General features: G+C 37.3%; 3 protein-coding genes across 3 annotated transcripts; all 3 read left to right on the top strand.

Moving 5' to 3' along the window:
• Positions 1-1,625: 1,625 nt before the first annotated feature.
• Positions 1,626-4,509, top strand: LOC148802880 (cation/H(+) antiporter 15-like). Its single transcript, XM_088888543.1, has 3 exons — positions 1,626-1,945; positions 2,067-3,059; positions 3,160-4,509. The coding sequence occupies exons 1-3, from the start codon at positions 1,700-1,702 to the stop codon at positions 4,270-4,272; spliced, it is 2,352 nt and encodes a 783-aa protein (XP_088744669.1). The 5' UTR covers positions 1,626-1,699; the 3' UTR covers positions 4,273-4,509.
• A 3,754-nt stretch (positions 4,510-8,263) lies between these two features.
• Positions 8,264-11,146, top strand: LOC148802879 (probably inactive leucine-rich repeat receptor-like protein kinase At5g48380). Its single transcript, XM_088896653.1, has 2 exons — positions 8,264-9,219; positions 10,113-11,146. The coding sequence occupies exons 1-2, from the start codon at positions 8,920-8,922 to the stop codon at positions 11,067-11,069; spliced, it is 1,257 nt and encodes a 418-aa protein (XP_088752779.1). The 5' UTR covers positions 8,264-8,919; the 3' UTR covers positions 11,070-11,146.
• Positions 11,147-17,001: 5,855 nt separating this feature from the next.
• Positions 17,002-19,450, top strand: LOC104586799 (probably inactive leucine-rich repeat receptor-like protein kinase At5g48380). The gene is made up of 2 exons (XM_010244152.3): positions 17,002-18,208; positions 18,360-19,450. Exons 1-2 carry the CDS (start codon positions 17,132-17,134, stop codon positions 19,308-19,310), a joined length of 2,028 nt encoding a protein of 675 aa, XP_010242454.3. The 5' UTR covers positions 17,002-17,131; the 3' UTR covers positions 19,311-19,450.
• Positions 19,451-20,292: the final 842 nt, after the last annotated feature.

Here is a 20,292-nt window from a genome sequence, read left to right as displayed (position 1 = left end):
TGTGAGGTGCCGAGCTGCCTTTGAGGAGCCGGGCTGACTAGGTGCAGGGCTGCCTGTGAGGTGCCGAGCTGACCAGGTGGCGAGCTGCCTGTGAGGCACCGGGTTGACCAGGTGCAGGGCTGCCTGTGAGGTGCCAAGCTGACCAGGTGGCGAGCTACCTGTGAGACGTTGGGCTGACCAGGTGTAGGGCTGCCTGTGAGGTGCCGAGCTGACCAGGTGGTGAGCTGGATTGATGAGCTTCGTTGCTCTTTAGAGACCTACAAGGAACCAAATGTCAGAGGACCCAGGGTGGCTAACCCGGTGAGGTCGCTCTGATGCTTAAGTCAACACTCCCATAGTAGACTGCGAGCTAAAAATCACACAGTATGAGAGTTAGAATTTTTTTACTTGCTTGCCTCCTTGCCTCTGGGGTTGGTGCCTTTATATAGGCATTGCTTGGCGTGGGCTTCACGCACCATATTCGAGATTTCTGCGAGGTCGTCTAAGTGGTTTGAGATTCCTGGAGGTAATCGTCATGCACGTTGACCACCCTCCAGATCGTTCAGCACGTGGGCCAACTTCTAAGGATTGTGGGAGTGTTTGGATATGCATGCCGAATTCGTCGGCGAGCACGTCTTGCAAGTCGCCAGGTCGGCGCATGTGCCAGGTCGTGCCTGGGCCAGGCCGTCAGGTCGGTGCCTGTGACAGGCCGCCAGGTCACACCTGTGCCAGGCCGCCAGGTCACGCCTGTGCCAGGCTGCCAGGTCACGCCTGGGCCAAGCCGCCAGGTCGGTGCCTGTGCCAAGCCGCCAGGTCGTTCCTGTGCTAGGCTGCCTGCTCGCAACAGGGCCAGGTCGTGCTTGGGCCAGGCCGCCAGGCCACGCCTGTGCCATGCTGCGCCTGGGCCGTCAGCGAGACACCATCAACTTGGCTAAGGCAAGTTGTTGCCAAAGTGGTTCCGGATGTCACCTAATTGTTCTGAGGTGCCATGTGTCACAATATCATTGGAGGGCCAAATCCGCCCTCATCATATATAAAGTTATTACAAGAAATATAAATGAAACATTCAACAAAAATAAGGGTAATTTCACCTGTGATCTAATGAAGGTTTTTAAAACTGAACCAGACAATGAACTGGTCAGGGATCTGGTTCTTGGGTCAAATCGACGGCTCATTTTAACAAAAAATAAAAAATTAAAAAAAAATGAAAAAACGGCCAAACTGTTGAATGGTTCAACCACTCGGGTCAACGGTTTACTGAGAAAATTAATGGTTTTTGGCGAAATAACGGTTCTGGGGTAAAACAGAACCGATCACCTGACTGGTTTCTGGTTTTTCCGATCCAAACATCCTGTCCGGTCTAGTTTTGAAAACCATGGATCTAATCCTAATTAAATTCCTAAGTAACAATCTTAATCTTAACACCAAACATATAGAGAGTTGATATTAGCATGTTAGTTCCAAAAATATCTCAACGAGAACTTAATTAACCCAACAACCATATAGGCTGGAACACCAAATTTGGTGCTCATAACTTATTATCGAACAAAAATTAAAATTCGGTTACATATTATCTTTCCTATACCAGCAAAAAACAACGACATCTAGAACTTGATATAAAGAAAGATCCTGAATGTGTTTTCTCATCCACGCAATTCTTTCTTTCTTTCTTTCTTCTTCTTCTTCAAGGTTGAAGCTTAGCCTGCCTGTGGGAGAGAGAATGACGACTCGTGCACATCCTGCGTTCATCCATCACGACACTAATGCTTCGGTTAACAAACATGAATTTGTATGCTTCTACAATTTCAGAGCATTCAACTCCAAAAGCATATGGTTTGGATATGATCCTCTAAAATTCTCCATACCCATCTTTATGTCTCAACTTGTCTTGTTCATGCTCTTGTCTCGTTCCATTCAATTTATCCTCAGGCCTCTCAGGCAACCCAAGTTCGTTTGTAATATCATTGTAAGTGAACAAATTTTATTTATTTATTTGTTCTTCTTCCATGAAAATTACAATTAATTCATAATTATTTTAACTTTGTATTCTCTCTTTTAATTTCCTTTCTATTTGCATGATTGTAAAGGGTGGTATAATCTTGGGTCCCTCTGCCTTAGGGCATAGCCAATCTTTCATGGACACGATTTTTCCAAAGGGAGAAATGCGCTTTGTGAATGTATTGTCTACGCTAGCAACAATCTACTTTGTGTTCTTGATTCCTGTGAAAATGAACAGAAATCTGCTACGATGGCCTTCCAAGAATGCACTGAAAATTGGTATCACATGTTTTCTAATTCCTTTTATAATCACTGGTTCCATTGGTTTCTACCTAGGTAGGCTGGTTTCCCACCCTGGGCAAGGATTTTTCTTTATCTTTGTGGCTGCATCTTTGTCCATCACAGCCTTCCCTGTTCTTGCTTACACCATAAGTGAGTACAATCTAGTCAATTCTGAGATGGGGAGGCTTGCGTTATCGTCTTCAGTGGTTAATGACATGATCGGATATTTCTTCATAGCAGTGTTCATTGTTGTAAATCAAACCACCACAAGGAACTCATTGCTTGCATTGATGTCCTTGATTGCTGTGGTGATTTTTGTTTTCTATATGTTACGGCCCGGCATATTGTGGATTAATAGGACAGCATCAATGGGGAGACCAATCAATCAGATTGTCATTGTGCTTATATTGCTTGGAGTATTAATCTTTGCAACAGTTGGGGAAATTATAGGTGCATCTGCTGTTGATTTGCCGCTTCTGCTAGGTTTGGCTATACCTGAAGGCTCACCCCTTGGCATAGCCCTTGCTGAAACCATTGATACCATGCTTGAGGACTTTCTTCTTCCTTTCTTCTACATTCGACTTGGGTTGAGTATTGATGTTTACCAAATCAATGACATGAGAAAATTTCTAGTGCTTCAATCCATTATTATCATTGGATACATAGCCAAGTTGGTATCAACTATGATACCATCCTTTTTCTGTGGCCTCAACCTTAGACATGCATTGTCCCTTGGTCTTATGATGAATATCAGAGGCATAGTTGAGATACTTACCTTCATAACTTGGAGAACAAGTACGGTACGTGTAATGATAAATGACAATAACTTCTTTAATTTACTCACTCATTATATATTTATTTTTCTAATCAAGTTTTTGAACAACTAATCCCTATGTGCAGTTGATAGACGACCAAAGCATGGCTATTATAACACTGTCAACCATTTTCATTACAGCCATTGCAGCACCCTTGTCAACAATTTTTTGTAAGCAGTCTTCCAACTATTTTGCAACAGCAAAGACAAGGGGAACAATACAAAATGCCAGAATGGATTCAGAATTTAGGGTCCTTCCATGCATTCATAGTGATGATGATGTTCATGCCATCATCAGCCTCCTTGAGGCTTCCCACCCAACCAATGACAACCCTATAAGTGCTTATGTGCTCCACCTGGTCGAGTTGGTCGGCCGAGTTGTTCCTATGGTACACCATACAGATATATACAAGCAGACATCAAGTGGCAACCATTTTGATCATGTCGTAATTGCCTTCAAAAACTACTCAAACAACTCAAATGAGCGTTTCTTCTTCCAACCTTGCACTGTGATTGCCCCTTACAAGAGCATGCATGAGGACATTTGTAGACTAGCGCTTGAGAAAAGGGTTGCTCTCATTATCATTCCTTTCCAAAAGAAACACTCTCTCACCAATGGATGGGTGTTTAATAGCTCCTTGAGCAAACTTAATCGAAATGTTCTAATTAATGCACCTTGCTCAGTGGGGATCCTTGTACACCGTGGCAACCATGGTTTCACAATGTGTGACTTCTTCTCTTATAATATTCTTCTAATATTTTTAGGCGGAGCAGATGATCGTGAGGCACTGGCCTACTGCACTCGAATGTCAGCACACCCTGGCGTGAGTGTCACTGTGGTAAGGTTTTTGCTATGGGAAAAGAACCGAGACAAGAACAATGAGACTGAGAGGCGAATGGATGACTTAGTTGTGAATGAATTCAAACTCAACAATATTAGAAATGAACATGCTATGTACTATGAAAAAGTGGTAGAGGAAATGGAGCAGGTGTTTTATGGAATTCGATCTCTACAATATAATAATTACAACCTTGTGATGGTGGGGCGACGACATAGCACAAATTTGATGAACGACATGACTATGGAGGATTGGTTTGAGAATCCTGAGCTTGGGGTGATTGGCCATATGCTTGAGTCGTCGGATTATGCAGCTACTGTGTCATCTATCTTGGTAATGCAACGATGTACGTTACGATAGATGGAAATCATTTTAATTGACAAATTGGAAGTTCACCTTTTGTGCACAAAAATTGTTAGACGGTATGTATGCGTGCCCTCCATTCCAATTGATGTATTATACATATTGTGTTTACAACAATGAATAGACATGGGGAGTCTATCTTCCCAAGGTAGTGGAGTAATGGGTCTCAGCTATTTAGGTTGTGAACTAAAGTGTGAGGATTAGTGCTTATAAGAAACATTGAATTGGACCAAATCCAACATGTTCCTGTGGACTTTCTGACAAGTGGAACAATTGAGGGCTGATTTTAAATCCTAGATTTGATACTGATGTTAGATTGTGTATCAAATTTGTCTATATTTGATATGCTAATTAGTGAGATCCTTTTATGATTAAATATCAAGGTATGTTGGGATATTCAAAGATGGCATGTCAACGGGTGATCAATGTGATACTATGGTAAGATGTAGAGATCCATACTTTGTACAACTTCCTCTTTGGATTCTTGAATCTACCAATATTAGGGTTATCTAAATCTTCAATGAAGGATCCATTAGTGTTGGAAGTTAGACATCATGTCATAAAGATAAAGAGGGAAAAAGTCATTCTTCTAATGTGGTGTTAAGTATTATTAGCAGAGAGATTAATTATATGTGAAAGATTGTAATGTATAGACTTAATTATCACATAATGGGATCAACCAATACAATTGGGCCTTTAGGATGGTAAATAATGGGGTCGTACACTGCCTGGTTTGGTTGCCACCTCGTATATGACATGGCATAGCTTGTGGTGTCAATCTAACCACATCAGGAGCGGATTGGCAATCGTGGAACCACCAAAGAACCCTAGATGATGAGGGATATCGGCCGAAGGGCAGGGACTCTATAACCAGCCATGGTGAAGGAATTGGAACTACCCTATAACCTTGAACAGTAGGCACCTCGGCCTGTGCCATGTGTCCCAAGTATTTAAATGCACTCCCCTTGAGGTATCCACTCTTCCACTCTCTCTCAACTCTCCCTCTCTCCTTTAGCACAACTCTGTTAAGACCAGCTTGTCCTTAGTCCCTTGGCCTAGTCAACCTCATCCATCCTTCACTAACTTGAGTGATAGAGTGCCTTTCCTAGGAAACCTCCTGAGGGCCTTTGAGTTTGTTTTCTCACATGTCGTGTTTGGTGTACCACCTCGCCCTACTCACATAGTCCCAACCTCAACTTCACCTCTCCATATCACTTCCAACTCAACTCGTCCAGTTCAATGAGACACTATTTAGTATCTACTGCTCGTCCACCTCAATACGGACAACATCACTAAGGTTCAAGTGTTGGTTCTCTCATTAAGTTGTGGGTTTCATTCCATACGAAATTTTCTAATTAGAAGGTGTAATTTAAGACCAATCTTACTAGGGTTTTGGATCCTATCCATCAATTGATCCATTAGCCAACATATCTACCGTTAATCTACACTTATTTTGGGATCAAATTATCACCCAAATTGATGACAAAGGTTAGACCTTGCTCTTGGAAACTCTATAGAATTTTCTAAGACTACAAAATCATAGTTGCGCCATTTTCAGCTAGTTTCAATGTTTTGGGTAGATCAAAGCTTGGGTGTGAGCAACACTTTGGTTTATGCAATTATAGACATCATAATCAGGTATTATACTCATTCTTGATCCAAAGATCTGATCTCTCTTCATCAAATATAATCCCAAATGATCCAAGGACAAAAACTGTTTTTTCTCACTCTGCGATTTTAGCATTTTGGTTTTCATCCTTTCTAATTGCTGGAATTTGTTCACATAATGATCACTATATGATCATTTTTTTGTGGTTTCAAATCATGGTTTCATTTGGGATGTTGAACCGTGATGAAATAAATTATTTGGATGCCCAGATTTTTCTTTTTCTTGCATATCGATTTGGGCAATTTCAATTGTTCTAAAAGATTTGATAGTTTAAGTGTTTCACACTCATGGGGCGTATGATCTGAAATAAATTAAGGTTTTATTTTTTTAATTTTAATGTGATTACGATGATTTAGCCATTGGATGATTGTTGGATTCAAGATTTGCAATTGTTACCATTCTTGAATATTTATCAAAAAAAATCGTTATCATTCTTGAATCTCTAGATTGCTAGTTGATTTGATAAATTTGTAATTTTTATTCCTTTTATTCTTTCATTAGATAAAATTGTATTTAGCTTTTGCTTATAAGCATTAGAATTATGGTTTTTCATATTTTATTGGAGATCAAGAATCAATGTGCACATTATGTAGGTGATTTTCACTATTTTCTTGACATTGAAACTCATACTATACCAAAAGGTCATCAGTTAAAGGAGATCCACTAGCTAGGGGTAGAGTCAAGTATATTGGTGGGGTCCTTGGCCCCTCCAAAACATGAATAGAGATGTTAAGGATCACTCTTTAATGCCCCTCTAAAAGAAAATTACTAGCTCCCCCATTGACGCCCACCAACTCTCATATCTATCCAAGCATGGTGGTATATTTTGGCTAATTTACTTCTTATCATAGTATTGTTGGTTCCTTGTTGTATGTTATTATTACACTAATAAGGGTTGTTAGTTCCTTCAAGCCCCTATTGATGTAAATTGGGACCTTGGTAAAAAGGATTTTACAATATTTCAATGGGGACCACTGATCAGAGTTTACATCTGGGCCCCACCCGGAACATCCCAAAAACGCCCCACAAGCACATCTCGGCGATTGGCTGTAGGGGTTTTTGAGGCGCAGATCGATGTGAATTCCACTGATCGTATTTTACACTTTCATCAGTACTCTTTTCTCTGCATTTTTGGTTAATGGTGACTGTTAAGGAGGTCCAATAAGCTTTTGGCTGTAGAGCTTTTAGTCGGTATACATGGTTGTCTATCCCTTGATGAGCTCGACCGACAATCCCATCATCAGGTGATCTCCCACTGGAGAGTTGATTAAGGCTAACCTATGGCTTGGCTGCAATCACTTGCATCTTTTATTCCTTGGATGGGTAGGCGGTGGCTACGGTCGGGAGCTCCGAGCTCGACCCTGTGTCACTATGTGCTTCGGTGCTTAGACACCAAATGTAAGGGTTGTGGCTTTTGCTTGTGCAAAAGCAGGTAGTCACGGATCTCCCAAGGTTAATATTTTATTTCTTTGGGACATGAGGAAGAGGATGGAGTCACACTCACTCGGGCAAGGTTTTAAAAATCGGACAGGATACAGAGCTATTTTGGGGACTGATTCTCGGTGAACAGATTAATCATCTAGTTTGAATGGACAGTATTTCAGTAGATGGTGTAGACTTTTGACTTTATAATTAAATAATTATTTTCTTTTTCGAAGAAAATAATAAACTAGTTTTGGGCCCATGTAAAAATCAAAAGTATTGTTATCAAAGATTTGAGAATCCGCAGTACGCCCTAGAATTTTTCTAGACGTAAATTGAATGGAAACCGTGTTTTTGGACTTGTCTTACACATGGTGGGACAAAAATAAATGGCTCTTGGAAAACTTCAATCTAATTAATTGAAATACTGAAATAAATTCCATTATTATTCGAAAGTTGAAACATGCATCGAATTTACTCCCACGCATTATGAAATGTTTCTCACTAGGGTTAAGTTATATGATATGAAATATCTGAAAAACTTTTGATCAATGATCAAAACTCTTTCTGTATCATATCCTTTCTGCATCATATATTTTCCCATTTCACAAACAGCTAAAGTTTTTCCTCTCTCTCCTAATAATTTCAATTTAAATCACGTTGACGTACGCCGAGGTCTTCTCTCTCTTTAATGGTCTTTTAGTTCGGTTAGTCTTTGCTTCTTTGGTATTCTCAGATCAAACTTCCAAGCTCGAAGACTCTGAACCAGTTGAGGCCCAAGTAGAGGGGGTGTATTAAAAATGCATAAATTATTGGATAGGTTTTAATAATTGGGTGAAACTATAGGGACTCTCTTACTAAATCAACCATTGATTTAATTTTTTGACTGGAGTGGTGTAGCATGGGCATATTTCAATCTATCGGCGCTGCTTAAGCTCTTCAAGGGATTCTAACTATGGTTTTTGAACCGCCGTTGATTGGACGGTCAGAACTGTTCAGCTCAGAAATTGTTCAGGAAATTGGTTATGTTTTATCTTAAACCCGGTCCCTGGTAAAAAACTATTGAATCGATCAATAATTCATTGATTCAGACAGTCAAATCGTCAATCCATCGACTTATTCAACAATTTTTAGCCGTTTTTTTATTTTTTTATTTTTTTAGTTTTTATTATCAAAACAAATCATCCATTTGAACCAGATGATCGAACCATCCACCTAAAAACCAGTGACCAGAATGATTAAATTTCCAAAAGGATTAATCTATAAATGAATTGAGGTTGACTTCTAGCATTCAGATGGAGAATAGAACAGGGTCTTAAACAACTGATATATGCCTCTCGGACATATGGCTCGATCAGGGGTCCATGTTCCCAAAGGGTCTTGAGAATTGCAATAACCATTGGCCGTGTTATTGCAACATCTTCATATATTCAGTCATCTCTACAAGACTGACCAACCTCGATATCTGGGCAAATATATCTGAGCATCCTCAAGCTCGGCAGGCGGCAAAACAGCAAGCTTCACGTTCAGGAATCGATCGGTGACCTCAATCGATGAAGAAGGAAGAAGTTGAAAGTAAGAGATGGATAGAGCCTCTCATGAAGGTGTCTATCTTACTGTTTGCTCTCTTGTCTATGGTTATATTAGCAGGTTTTGAGGTTTGGAAGTTCTCCGATGTTTCCTTTAAGAGGGGATTGGTGGTTGGCTGGGTGGTGGGAATAGTTCCCTTCCTCGGCGGATTTGTGGGAGGTATTGTTTTATTTCCTCTCCCTTGGGTTTCTAACAAGAGGAAGCGAGATTCTCATCAAAGAACCAAACAACAAAATGCAAAGCGTCGAAACAAGCACAACAAGGCAAGCTCTCTCTCTCTCTCTCTCTCTTACAGGAAATTATCAAATTAAACAAACAGATCAGGTATCGACCCAAAACAGAACATCAAAACAATACGACACCCAATTACCTTTAACCTGGCATTTGGACTTGCTAACTCTTTTGTACTTTTCTTCTCAAAATATCCTTTGTATCTCCAATAAATGGTAATTATAGACATCTTATGTGAAGTCATTACAAATAGTTCATCAGAATTCAGAAACATGCATATGAAATGTTTCATATTAAGAAATATATATCTTTTTTGTCACATACACATGGTGGAGGAAGGGGCGTTTGATAACAGCTGCAGTGACTCAACTGAATGATTTATTGCTTTGCTTTTCAGTGACTAAAGTTATCAAATAGGTTCTGAGCCTGTAATAATGATTGAACGCCTGAGTTCGATTGATTATCATACCCTTGAATTTTTACTTATTATATAATTATTTTATACACTAAAAACTAATTCTATAAGTCAAATAATCCGGCCAGTTCACTCGTTTGTCAAATGGTCCCTTGACAATTTGAAGCAAATAAAACCATAAAACCTGAGTATACTCTACTAGATTCAAGAACCAGACCCATCAAATTGACCAGGACCAATGACAAACCTGCTCTGACAATTAAAGCATTAAAAGCCAGCTGAAGAATAATTTTCTGCTACATTAATTAATTTTTTCTAAATGCTTCACTGTTGTTTGTATATGAAATTGGAACATACCCTTTTGGTAATTTTATCCCTAGAAAAATCTTTATTTCCTAAAAGCCAGTTGATTTGCATGTTTGATGCTGTGTCAATATCAATGATAATCGACTACATTAATTTTAATTTCCTTACATTCTTTATTCATGTAAAAGTTATTCTGATCACCAGGTCTCCATGTTGGATGATTTAGTAACTGAAATGAAGTTGGAGGATTTAATGAAATTCACCAAAAATTTTGACAAGGACCATATCATTGGTTCAGGAAGGTCAGGGACAGTGTACAAGGCAACACCGGACACTGATTGTTTCCTTGCAATTAAGAGATTCGAGGATTCTGAGCATTTAGAGAGGCAATTCAGAGCCGAGCTTACCACTCTAGGGAAAGTCATGAGACATCGTAACTTGGTACCACTGTTGAGCTTTTGCATGGCTGAAGAGCAGAGGTTGTTGGTCTATGAATACATGCCCAACAGAACCCTCTATGACTGGCTACATCCTATGGATCAAGGCAAGAGCAAAGCCTTAGAGTGGCCTAAGAGGCTTAGAATTGGGATTGGCCTAGCAAGAGGTCTGGCATGGCTGCACTATAACTCTGATACCCGCATTATTCATCGCAACTTAACCTCCAAAAGCGTCCTGTTGGATGAGAATTTTGAGCCAAAAATATCCAACTTTGGGTTTGCAATGCTCCTCAACTGGGATGAATTCCAGACAAATACCTCCATGATAAGCGAAGCTGGTGACTTGGATTATGTTGGTCTGGACTATACACAAACACCGGTGCCAGCTCTAAAGAGAGATGTTTATAGCTTCGGAATAGTGCTTCTTGAGCTGCTAACAGGAAAGCAACCTGATCAAGTGACTAATGCTCAAGGAAGCTTTAATGGGAGTTTAGTCGAATGGATTGCCCATCTCTCAGATAAAACATCAGGGATCTACAGTGCCATAGACAAATCCTTGATTGGAAGGGGTTTTGATGGAGAAATCTTACAGTTTCTTGGAGTAGCATGTAATTGTGTCCTGTCTCCACCTAAAGAAAGGCCCAAAATGTTTGAGGTGTACAAAACTCTAAGGGCAGTTGGAGAGGGATACGAGTTCATAGACAACGATGATCTCTTGATGTAACTTCAATGCATCTGTAATTAATTCTAGTTTAAGCTCATTAAAGAATTAAATTTATTGGCTTTAGAATTAAATGAGAGAGCGGATTATCTGAACATTTTCTTTTATATTTTTGAGCATAATTAAGTGGATTATCTGATTTTTTTTTAGGGAAATTGTCTAAAACTTAATTTTTAATATTTTTCTTAAATTCACCATTACTTTTCAAAATGTTTAAAATTCAGGATGTAAGCGAGTTTTTATTTTCCAAAACTCACCTTCTGTTAAACCACTTTACTAACAGAAATTATCCACATCAACATAAATACAATTCTCATGACCAAATTACCCTTGACTGGCAAATTAGAGAAAAAAATTACCCTCGACTGTAATAACCGTGTGAACTGGCCAAGAAACTATCACTGTCAGCCAGATGCTGAATCTCAGTAGCTTTGGTAATATATCCCGGCCCGGCGAAGGATTTCAGTGTTTTCTTCAAAGAACGAGAAGCGTTCGAAGTTGAATGTGTTTTTACTCGTCTGAAATGGTACATGATTTTTGCAGCAACCGACTTTCACTACTATCGCTTTTTTAATCTATTTTCTCGGTTTTTTCGTCTTCATTTTTCCAATTACAACAACCGTTTTTCGTTTTTGTGCATGCTTAGTTTTATCGGCGAATTTCCAGCTGGGTGGAATCTATTGTTTCCCCGTCTTTGGTGAGAGTTTCAGACATCCCATTCATCTTGAGAGCTTGCTTGTCTCGAGAATTTGGCATATTGAATGGGGATATTAGGCGAGAATTGATTATTTTCGGAAATGATGACCACCGTAATTCTGAATGCTGGTGCGCAGTAGTTGATACCTAGACGACGTTATGTAGGAGTTGAATAGATGGACCAAATAAATAGATGGGCATGTGGAGTTGAATGACAGTTAACAAAGCTAGCTTGAGCTGTATATATATATATATAGTTAATTCATTGGATAATATACGAATGAAGAGTTCATGTCAATATTGTGTATACTGCGAAGTCTTCGTTGACTAAGAAGTTTGGCGTAGTTGACGGTTCAATAGGAAAAAGCATCTTATTTTCCGACAAGTACTTGAGTGGTTGAGAATAAACACAAGACCAAACCCAAAATAATGAAGAATGATAGATATATATCGGGAAAAAACACTAAGCAAATTAACTGTTAGTAAAATATAGATAGATGTTTCTTGTCTCCATTAAACCTCCTTTGAAGTTTAGTTATTGTAATCACCTCTCCTAAAAGTTTTTGATACGGTTGAAAATTGACCCTCTAGTTAGATTTCTTATAATCTTCTAAAAAAAACAAAAATATCTAAAATACTCATGTAATTACTGATGATGCTGGTTTATAAAAACAATACAAACTATATAAACAACAAAAATAAATAGAGAAGTTAAAGTTGCATCTTTAATTACATTTGAGTGATTATATGACGGGAAAATTTGGAAAATAAATCAATTTCAGAAAAGAGATTGGAAGGATTTGGACTAGTGATTCATATAAAGAGAAAATTTGAAAAATAAATATTTTGGTTATAAAAAACCCGCATGGGTATTTTGAACATTTTGATGTCTTTTCTTAAAAGATTCCAACAAAGGGGGGTCAACAACTTGAAACTAGTTAGGAAATTTAGGAGAGGTGATTAAAATTACCAAACTTCAAGGGAGGTTTCAGCAACAAATAGTAGACTGTTGAAACTTGAAACTTGGAAATGAGTTATTTGCACTTTTTTTCTCAAAACTATAGGGGAGGCTTTTGTTAGGGTCAAAACACAAAGGTGGTTTATAAAAATATTATAAGAGGATATTTTTTTTTATAATTTTACCTAATAATAGTATAAAAAATAATAACAAACCAATAAAATTAGCACTAAGATATAAAAAAAAATACAAAATTATCTAGAAAATAGGAAATTGTCACTCTCATTAAAGCGGAACTTATATTGTGATTGGATAAACCAAGCAGAACCCCCAAAAATAATACTTTAATTGAACTTAGATGGATACTATTTAATTAAAAATGTCATAGAAATAAAGTCCATGCGTCGTACGAGTCCTAACTAATCTTCACTTTATTTTCTGTAGCCGTAACTGCAATTTTCTCTCCCAAAGAGAGAAAGAGGGGAAATGAAAAAAGTGAGGAGAGAGAAGGAAATATATTTCTAATAAACAGTAAAGTTTTCGGAGGAGATTTTCGGTACACGTGTTCCATAGTAGTAAAATAATGGGACAACCATCGGTCCGTCCGTTATCTGACCCATTGGCGCTCCTGTTTCATGCCAATTGCCAAGTTCGCTGCATTGGATGTAACCCACTGGTGCTCTTATTTCATGCCAGCTGCCAAGTTCGCTTTATTGGATGTTGAATGATCCTAATAGTAGCTAAAAGTTTTATGTTAAACTCTGCACAATACATCGGAACGGAGATGTTCCCAGACTGATGTGATCTCCCAAGTTTGACATAAATGGTTGTTAGAACTTAGAGCTGTCAATTGCCTCTAATGCTGTCGTTGGACTGCTAAAGTTGATGTCACCACTTCACCAACTACACCAACACCATCCACCGATGTACCGATGTAGACAACTAATTCAGCACTGATCTCTTGACGATTAACTCATGAATCATGTCCTAAAGCCCTATGCGTGCCTCACTTTTAGAATCCATATTTACCCACATCACCTGCACCTAAATTTCTATGATCCATTCAATCAGTTCTTGTTGTTTACCAACCGCAAGGAGAGAGCAAAAAGAGGGAAGTTGCTGGAGAAAAAAAATGTCAGCGAAGATACTCTAAGCAAGGTTTAAGACATGATTCAAGCCATGAAAATAGGGAATTATTTGGGCAATATTTGGCAGCCAAGTTACTAAGAAAAACAACCACTATAGCTGAACAAAACAACTTGATATTTTCGGATTCTTTTCATGAAAATATTGGCCAACATAATCTTTGGGTATTTTTAGGAGCTAAAACATTGTAAAAAAAATGTGCTTTTTTGTTTAAAATACCAGTTTGTTTTGTTATTGTGATCGCGAATGACCACTGTAGCTAAAAAATGAGTGAGGAAGGAGATATTGCGTCGGGTTTCGACAATTCAAACCGGATCCCAATCCATATCCATGTTTACATTAGTTATATTCAGTCTAGTCAATCAGTCTATGCCGTTTTCTAAGTCCAAACAACTCAGGCCCGACCAACTTGTCATTCATTCTATCAACTCAGGCCCAATTAACAATGGTTTGACCACACTTGTCAATTTAGGCCTAGTTAATAGTGGCCCGACCAACCCAAATTAGGGGTGTTCACAGGTCGGGTTGGGTCGATTTGAGTGATTTTCTTAAATCGATCTGACTTTGTCGGTTTACTTATTGATTAAATCGAAACTGACCAACACAAACATGAAGGGTCGGTTTATCGATTTAGTCAATTTTTAAATATATTTTAAACTGAAATATTTATATCAAAATATCTATTTATATTTAAGTTTAGTTTTTTATTTTTTATGCAAAATCAAAATATATATTTAATTCGATTAGTTTTCTTGTACAAAACTGATTTTTTTGTCAATATATATTTAAATTTATACAAAACTGAACTAAATATTGTACCATTACATTATATTTGTATTGGTTTTGCATTTTTTTGTTTTTATCATAAGTAACCATAATAAAATATATCAACAATTAACATATAAGGTAGGGACTAATTAGTGATTACATAAACAAAGTATCGGTTTGACTTTCACACATGAAAGCCGAAACTGAACTGAGTTGGTTTATTTTCTCACACAAACTGAAATCGATCGGTGGTTTTGAAAAACTGATCAACTCGGGTTGGGTTGGGCCAATTTGGTTGGTTTGACATTTAATGTGAGCACCCCTAACCCAAATTATTGTTAATAATTAATAATTCTAGAAATACTATTAATAATTATAAAAAAAATATTAACATGAACAATTTACCAAGATTTTTAGGAAAATATTATTAGCAAAACCATCATTATATTACTTCCTTTAAATTATGGAAAATTACCTATACTAATTATTTAACTAATCAATCAATATTAAAATTATCAAAATGGTTATTAAAATTAATCATCTATGATAATTAATATTATTCAAAAACCAACAATTGAATCAAGATAATTAGTTACTGATAATTAATATTACATTAATATATCTGATAATTTTTGATAATGATAATTCATATTAAAATTAATATTTCAGATAATTAATAGAAAATGAAAATTGATTTATGACAATTTTTATAACCACTCAAAATTATTTACTACAATATGTTTTATTTTCTATAATAATTATTTGAAATAGTAATTAATAATTATCAATTAACAACAATTATTAACAATTAATAGAAATTATAAAAAAATATTCATGATAATAATTTTTAATAATAATATTGATAGTGATATTAATAATCCTTTGATAATATCTGATATTACTTACATTTTTATAAAAGTATTGATATTAATAGTAATTATTTATCTTTGAAAATATTAATAGCAATTAGTACTTATTAAATATTTATGAAAATTCTACAATTTCTAAAAATATTACCAATTTAATAATATATGAAAACTTGTTTAGTTAAATTATTTAGTTCATGTAAACTTGTTTGTCTTTTTGGTCGATAATTACTTTTATATCCCGCATCAATTTACCTAAAACCTAAACTGTTTGTTCCCAATAACCAAAACCTGTTCAGCTCAGCCCTCGGAATTCTAAGTTGTACATCGAAAACATCTCTTATTCTAGCTAAGTTATCATTCATGAAGAGATGTATGGGTAGCGCCTTCTGGTAAACAAATCTGAGTTCCATCTAACTCAATAATCTCTTATTCTGCACAAACAAAATCGGCTTAGGAATTTTGAGAGTAAACAATCATCGAACACGACTTTAATTTTCTGAAGCGCATATTTCACACGTTTTATTGTATAGGAGCTATTTCTAAACTCTAAAGCGGTGAGAACCACTGAACCAGGGAGGGGTCAATCATGAACTCAACCCATTCGGTACTCCATTGTTCTGCATGCTTCAATTTTATTTCAGTAGATGGTGTAGACTTTTGACTTTATAATTAAATAATTATTTTCTTTTTCGAAGAAAATAATAAACTAGTTTTGGGCCCATGTAAAAATCAAAAGTATTGTTATCAAAGATTTGAGAATCCGCAGTACGCCCTAGAATTTTTCTAGACGTAAATTGAATGGAAACCGTGTTTTTGGACTTGTCTTACACATGGTGGGACAAAAATAAATGGCTCTTGGAAAACTTCAATCTAATTAATTGAAATACTGAAATAAATTCCATTATTATTCGAAAGTTGAAACATGCATCGAATTTACTCCCACGCATTATGAAATGTTTCTCACTAGGGTTAAGTTATATGATATGAAATATCTGAAAAACTTTTGATCAATCAACTAGAATAAAAAACGTGATAGCCAATCACCTGTTATTTATCAAAATTGGTTTTGATTGATCAAAACTCTCTGTATCATAGATTTTCCCTTTTCACAAACAGCTAAAGTTTTTTCTCTCTCTCCTAATAAGTTCAATTTAAATCATGTTGACGTACGCCGAGGTCTTCTCTCTCTCTCTTTGATGGTCTTTTAGTTCGGTTAGTCTTTGCCTCTTTGCTATTCTCAGATCAAACTTCCATGCTCGAAGACTCTGAACCAGTTGAGGCCCAAGTCTTGTTTGTCTTACAGCTGCTAGCCTTCTCATCACTTGTCTATAGTAGTGCTAACCTGTGTTGATTTTCTTGCTTTCTAAATCTACAACTCGCTTCCTCTCTCCCTCGGCCGCCCTTGCTTGGTACTTCTGGATCTTCATCGTTTTCCTTGTGCTTCTTCTTCAATCAGAACAGAACAGATAGAGAGAGAGTCTATAAATATGAATTCCAATAATATTGAAGGCGGCTTTGTCCTACTTTCATTTGTTGTCTACTGCAATTTCTTTTTATAATTTTAAATAATCCTTTATCTCTGTTGTAGTTATATAAAGAAATTAAAAGGATTTTTTTACGATATCGCTATGCAAACGACAATGGGTAGCAGCAGATCTCTAGTCCTCTTGTATTTGTTTATTTCCTTATTGCTGAGTATTCGTAGTGTAATAATCCATGGTACCGAGACTGATATTTACTGCTTGAGAACCCTAAAAGCTTCACTAGAAGACCCCTTCGGCTACTTAAACACTTCATGGAATTTCGCCAACAAAACAGAAGGATTCATATGTAAATTTACTGGGATCGATTGTTGGCACCCCGACGAGAGTAAGGTCCTAAACATCCGCCTCTCAGACATGGGACTCAAAGGCCAGTTCCCCAAGGGTATTGAGAACTGCACTAGCTTGACAGGTTTAGATCTTTCCAGCAACAATCTCTCTGGACCCGTTCCATTGGATATCTCTAAAAGGCTCCCTTTTGTAACCACCCTTGATCTCTCCTCAAACGATTTCAGTGGTCCGATCCCAGCAAGTCTTGCGAACTGTTCCTATTTGGCCTCAGTTAAACTCGACAACAACCAATTAACAGGGAGTATCCCGATTGAATTCAGTGGGCTCAATCGGCTCAAGACATTTAGTGTCTCCAACAATCGCTTATCCGGACGTATCCCTCACTTTTCTAGCGCCAATGCTACTATTTCAGCAGATAACTTTGCGAATAATCTGGGACTCTGTGGACCTCCTTTGGATAATGAATGCATTGGAGCTCCTAAGAAATCACATGGTGCAGTTATCATCGGATCGGCAGTTGCTGGAGTGGTTGTTACACTTTTAGTCGTTTCTGTTGTCGTCTTCTTGTTGCTTAAACTACCAATAATCAGCGGTAGTAAACAAGACATCAAGAGAAACAGATGGGCAAAGGCCCCTCTAAAGATGTTGTCATTTCTCATTTTTCTTTTGTCTGGTATTATTTTCGCAAGTTTGGAAGCTAGGAAGAAGTTTGGTCCTACCTTCATGAGCGGATATATGGTTGGCTGGGGAATGAGCATGCCTCCATCTATAGCTTTTCTTTCCATTTATTCTCGCTGGATGTCTAAGAGGAAGCAACAACATCAGAAAAACAAGCAACAAAATATAACGGGTGGAACCATGAACATCACCAAGGTAGTTCTCTCTCTTTCTCTGTTTCACAATCACTTAGAAACGCGTTCCGATTTCCTTGATTATCTCTTCCTAACTGTTTGATTTTGTTCAAAAATCATCTTTTTTTTTTTTCTTGTTTCCCTTACAATAACAAAGGTTATATCATTCACAGACCTCTCTGTCGGAGGAAGTAGTCACCGAAATTAGTCTTGGCGAACTCATGAAGCTCACCAACAATTTCAACCAAGCCAACATCATCGGTTCAGGGAGGACAGGGACCATATACAAGGCCAAGCTCCAAGATGGAACTCTGCTTGCAATTAAGCGGTTCCAGGATTCTGAACATGTTGAGAGACAATTCAAATCCGAGCTTATGATTCTAGGCAAAGTGAAACACCGCAACCTGGTCCCACTTTTGGGCTTCTGCAGTGCTGAAGAGCAGCTCTTGATCTATAAATACACGCCCAACGGGAACCTCTACGATTTACTCCATCCTGAGGAAGCCAATGGCAAGGCCATAGAGTGGCCTCAGAGACTTAGAATTGGAATTGGGCTGGCAAGAGGCCTGGCGTGGCTGCACTATAACTGTGACAATCGCATTGTCCATCGCAACATAAGCTCCAAATCCATTCTGTTGGATGAGAACTTCGAACCCAAGTTATCAAATTTTGGATTCGCCACGCTTCTCAACTTGGATGAGTCCCATATGAGTAGTACTACCTTCATGACATGTGAAGCGGACATGGATTATGTTGCTGCTGAGTATATACAGACACCAGTGCCAGCCCTGAAAAGGGATGTCTATAACTTTGGAGTTGTGCTTCTGGAGCTTCTCACAGGAGAGAAACCAACCCATGTGACAAAAGTTTCAGAGAGCTTCAATGGTGGTTTAGTCGAGTGGATCGCCCATCTTTTAGATAGAAACTCAAGTCCCTTCTGTGCCATAGACAAATGCTTAATTGGAAAGGGATTTGATGGAGAAATCATTCAGTCTCTTAGAATTGCTTGTAACTGTGTTCTGTCTTCACCGAAAGAAAGGCCAAAGATGTTTGTAGTTTATCAAACTCTAAAGGCTGTTGGGCAGAGATACGACTTCACAGATCAAGATGATCTCTTGATTTGAATATGTCAAGGCTACCTTTTTGCTTCTGTCACCAGAAGATGATCTCTTGATACGACTTCACAGATCAAGATGTAATTTTATGCCATTTGACTCTGTCACCAGAAGATGATTATCTCCAGGCTACCTTTTTGCTTCCCCCAAGTGGGCTTCCCCCACACTAGTTCTTCGTGTACTAGGAAAATTACTTGTTTTTTTTAGTTCATGGAAATTCCCTTTTTTTCCATAGAATGATTTTGGTCCGTGGAATTTAGGGAGGATTTTTCGTATTGAAACTTCAAATTAGGAGATCTTGCAGGGACCTCAAGCAAATCCCCTGTTTTCTTATTAAGAATGATAGATGTTTCACGGCCAAGTTGTTTATTTTCTTCTTCTTGGGTCTTTGTTGTGATTTCTTTTGATTGTGTACTTTACTGGATAAATTTCTCGAACTGATTTCACAATTTAGACCAACGTCACATCATAGAAAGTGGAAATTCTCGTGTGACCATTCAGGCATCCATATATGGGAATGTAAATTGGGACTCAATTCGTTTGTGGTTAAGAAGGCTCACTCCATAACTTAATGATACAATAATTAACTAAATTACTTAATTTACCAATCTAAAGTGGGCATGGCATTATTCAATTCAACCACTGAAATTCTAATTTTGAATCCAATTTGAGATCAATATTTTGGTTCAATAATCAAAATTTATGTTTAAACTAAATGTTTAGTTTAATGATTTAAAATTATTGTTTTATAATATAAGAACATGGATCAGACTTAAATCCAAATCCATTTCATTTTGGTAATATAAAAAATGTAATTTTAAAATATAAGAACTTGGATCATATTTGTATTTTATCAGATTCTGGTTTAATCCAACTTCATTTCTTAAACAAATAAAAATTTAAAATTTAAAATATAATTATTTTTCTATTAGAATTTACTTTTTATGTTAACATAAAAGTAATAATTGGCGCTCAAGCCAATGTTGAGCAA

This window comes from Nelumbo nucifera, chromosome 1 (genome assembly GCF_055504915.1).
Source record: "Nelumbo nucifera cultivar China Antique chromosome 1, China Antique-T2T, whole genome shotgun sequence".
Lineage (NCBI taxonomy): Eukaryota > Viridiplantae > Streptophyta > Magnoliopsida > Proteales > Nelumbonaceae > Nelumbo > Nelumbo nucifera.
This window is presented reverse-complemented; position numbering and strand designations above follow the sequence as displayed.

Excerpts from the sequence above, each read along its gene's own strand:
- LOC148802880 (XM_088888543.1), top strand. The coding sequence starts at position 1,700 with ATGACGACTCGTGCACATCCTGCGTTCATCCATCACGACACTAATGCT. Across the intron at positions 1,946-2,066 it reads AGTTCGTTTGTAATATCATT|GGTGGTATAATCTTGGGTCC; the intron begins GTAAGTGAACAA and ends ATGATTGTAAAG. Across the intron at positions 3,060-3,159 it reads TAACTTGGAGAACAAGTACG|TTGATAGACGACCAAAGCAT; the intron begins GTACGTGTAATG and ends CCCTATGTGCAG.
- LOC148802879 (XM_088896653.1), top strand. The coding sequence starts at position 8,920 with ATGAAGAAGGAAGAAGTTGAAAGTAAGAGATGGATAGAGCCTCTCATG. Across the intron at positions 9,220-10,112 it reads GTCGAAACAAGCACAACAAG|GTCTCCATGTTGGATGATTT; the intron begins GCAAGCTCTCTC and ends TCTGATCACCAG.
- LOC104586799 (XM_010244152.3), top strand. The coding sequence starts at position 17,132 with ATGCAAACGACAATGGGTAGCAGCAGATCTCTAGTCCTCTTGTATTTG. Across the intron at positions 18,209-18,359 it reads GAACCATGAACATCACCAAG|ACCTCTCTGTCGGAGGAAGT; the intron begins GTAGTTCTCTCT and ends TATCATTCACAG.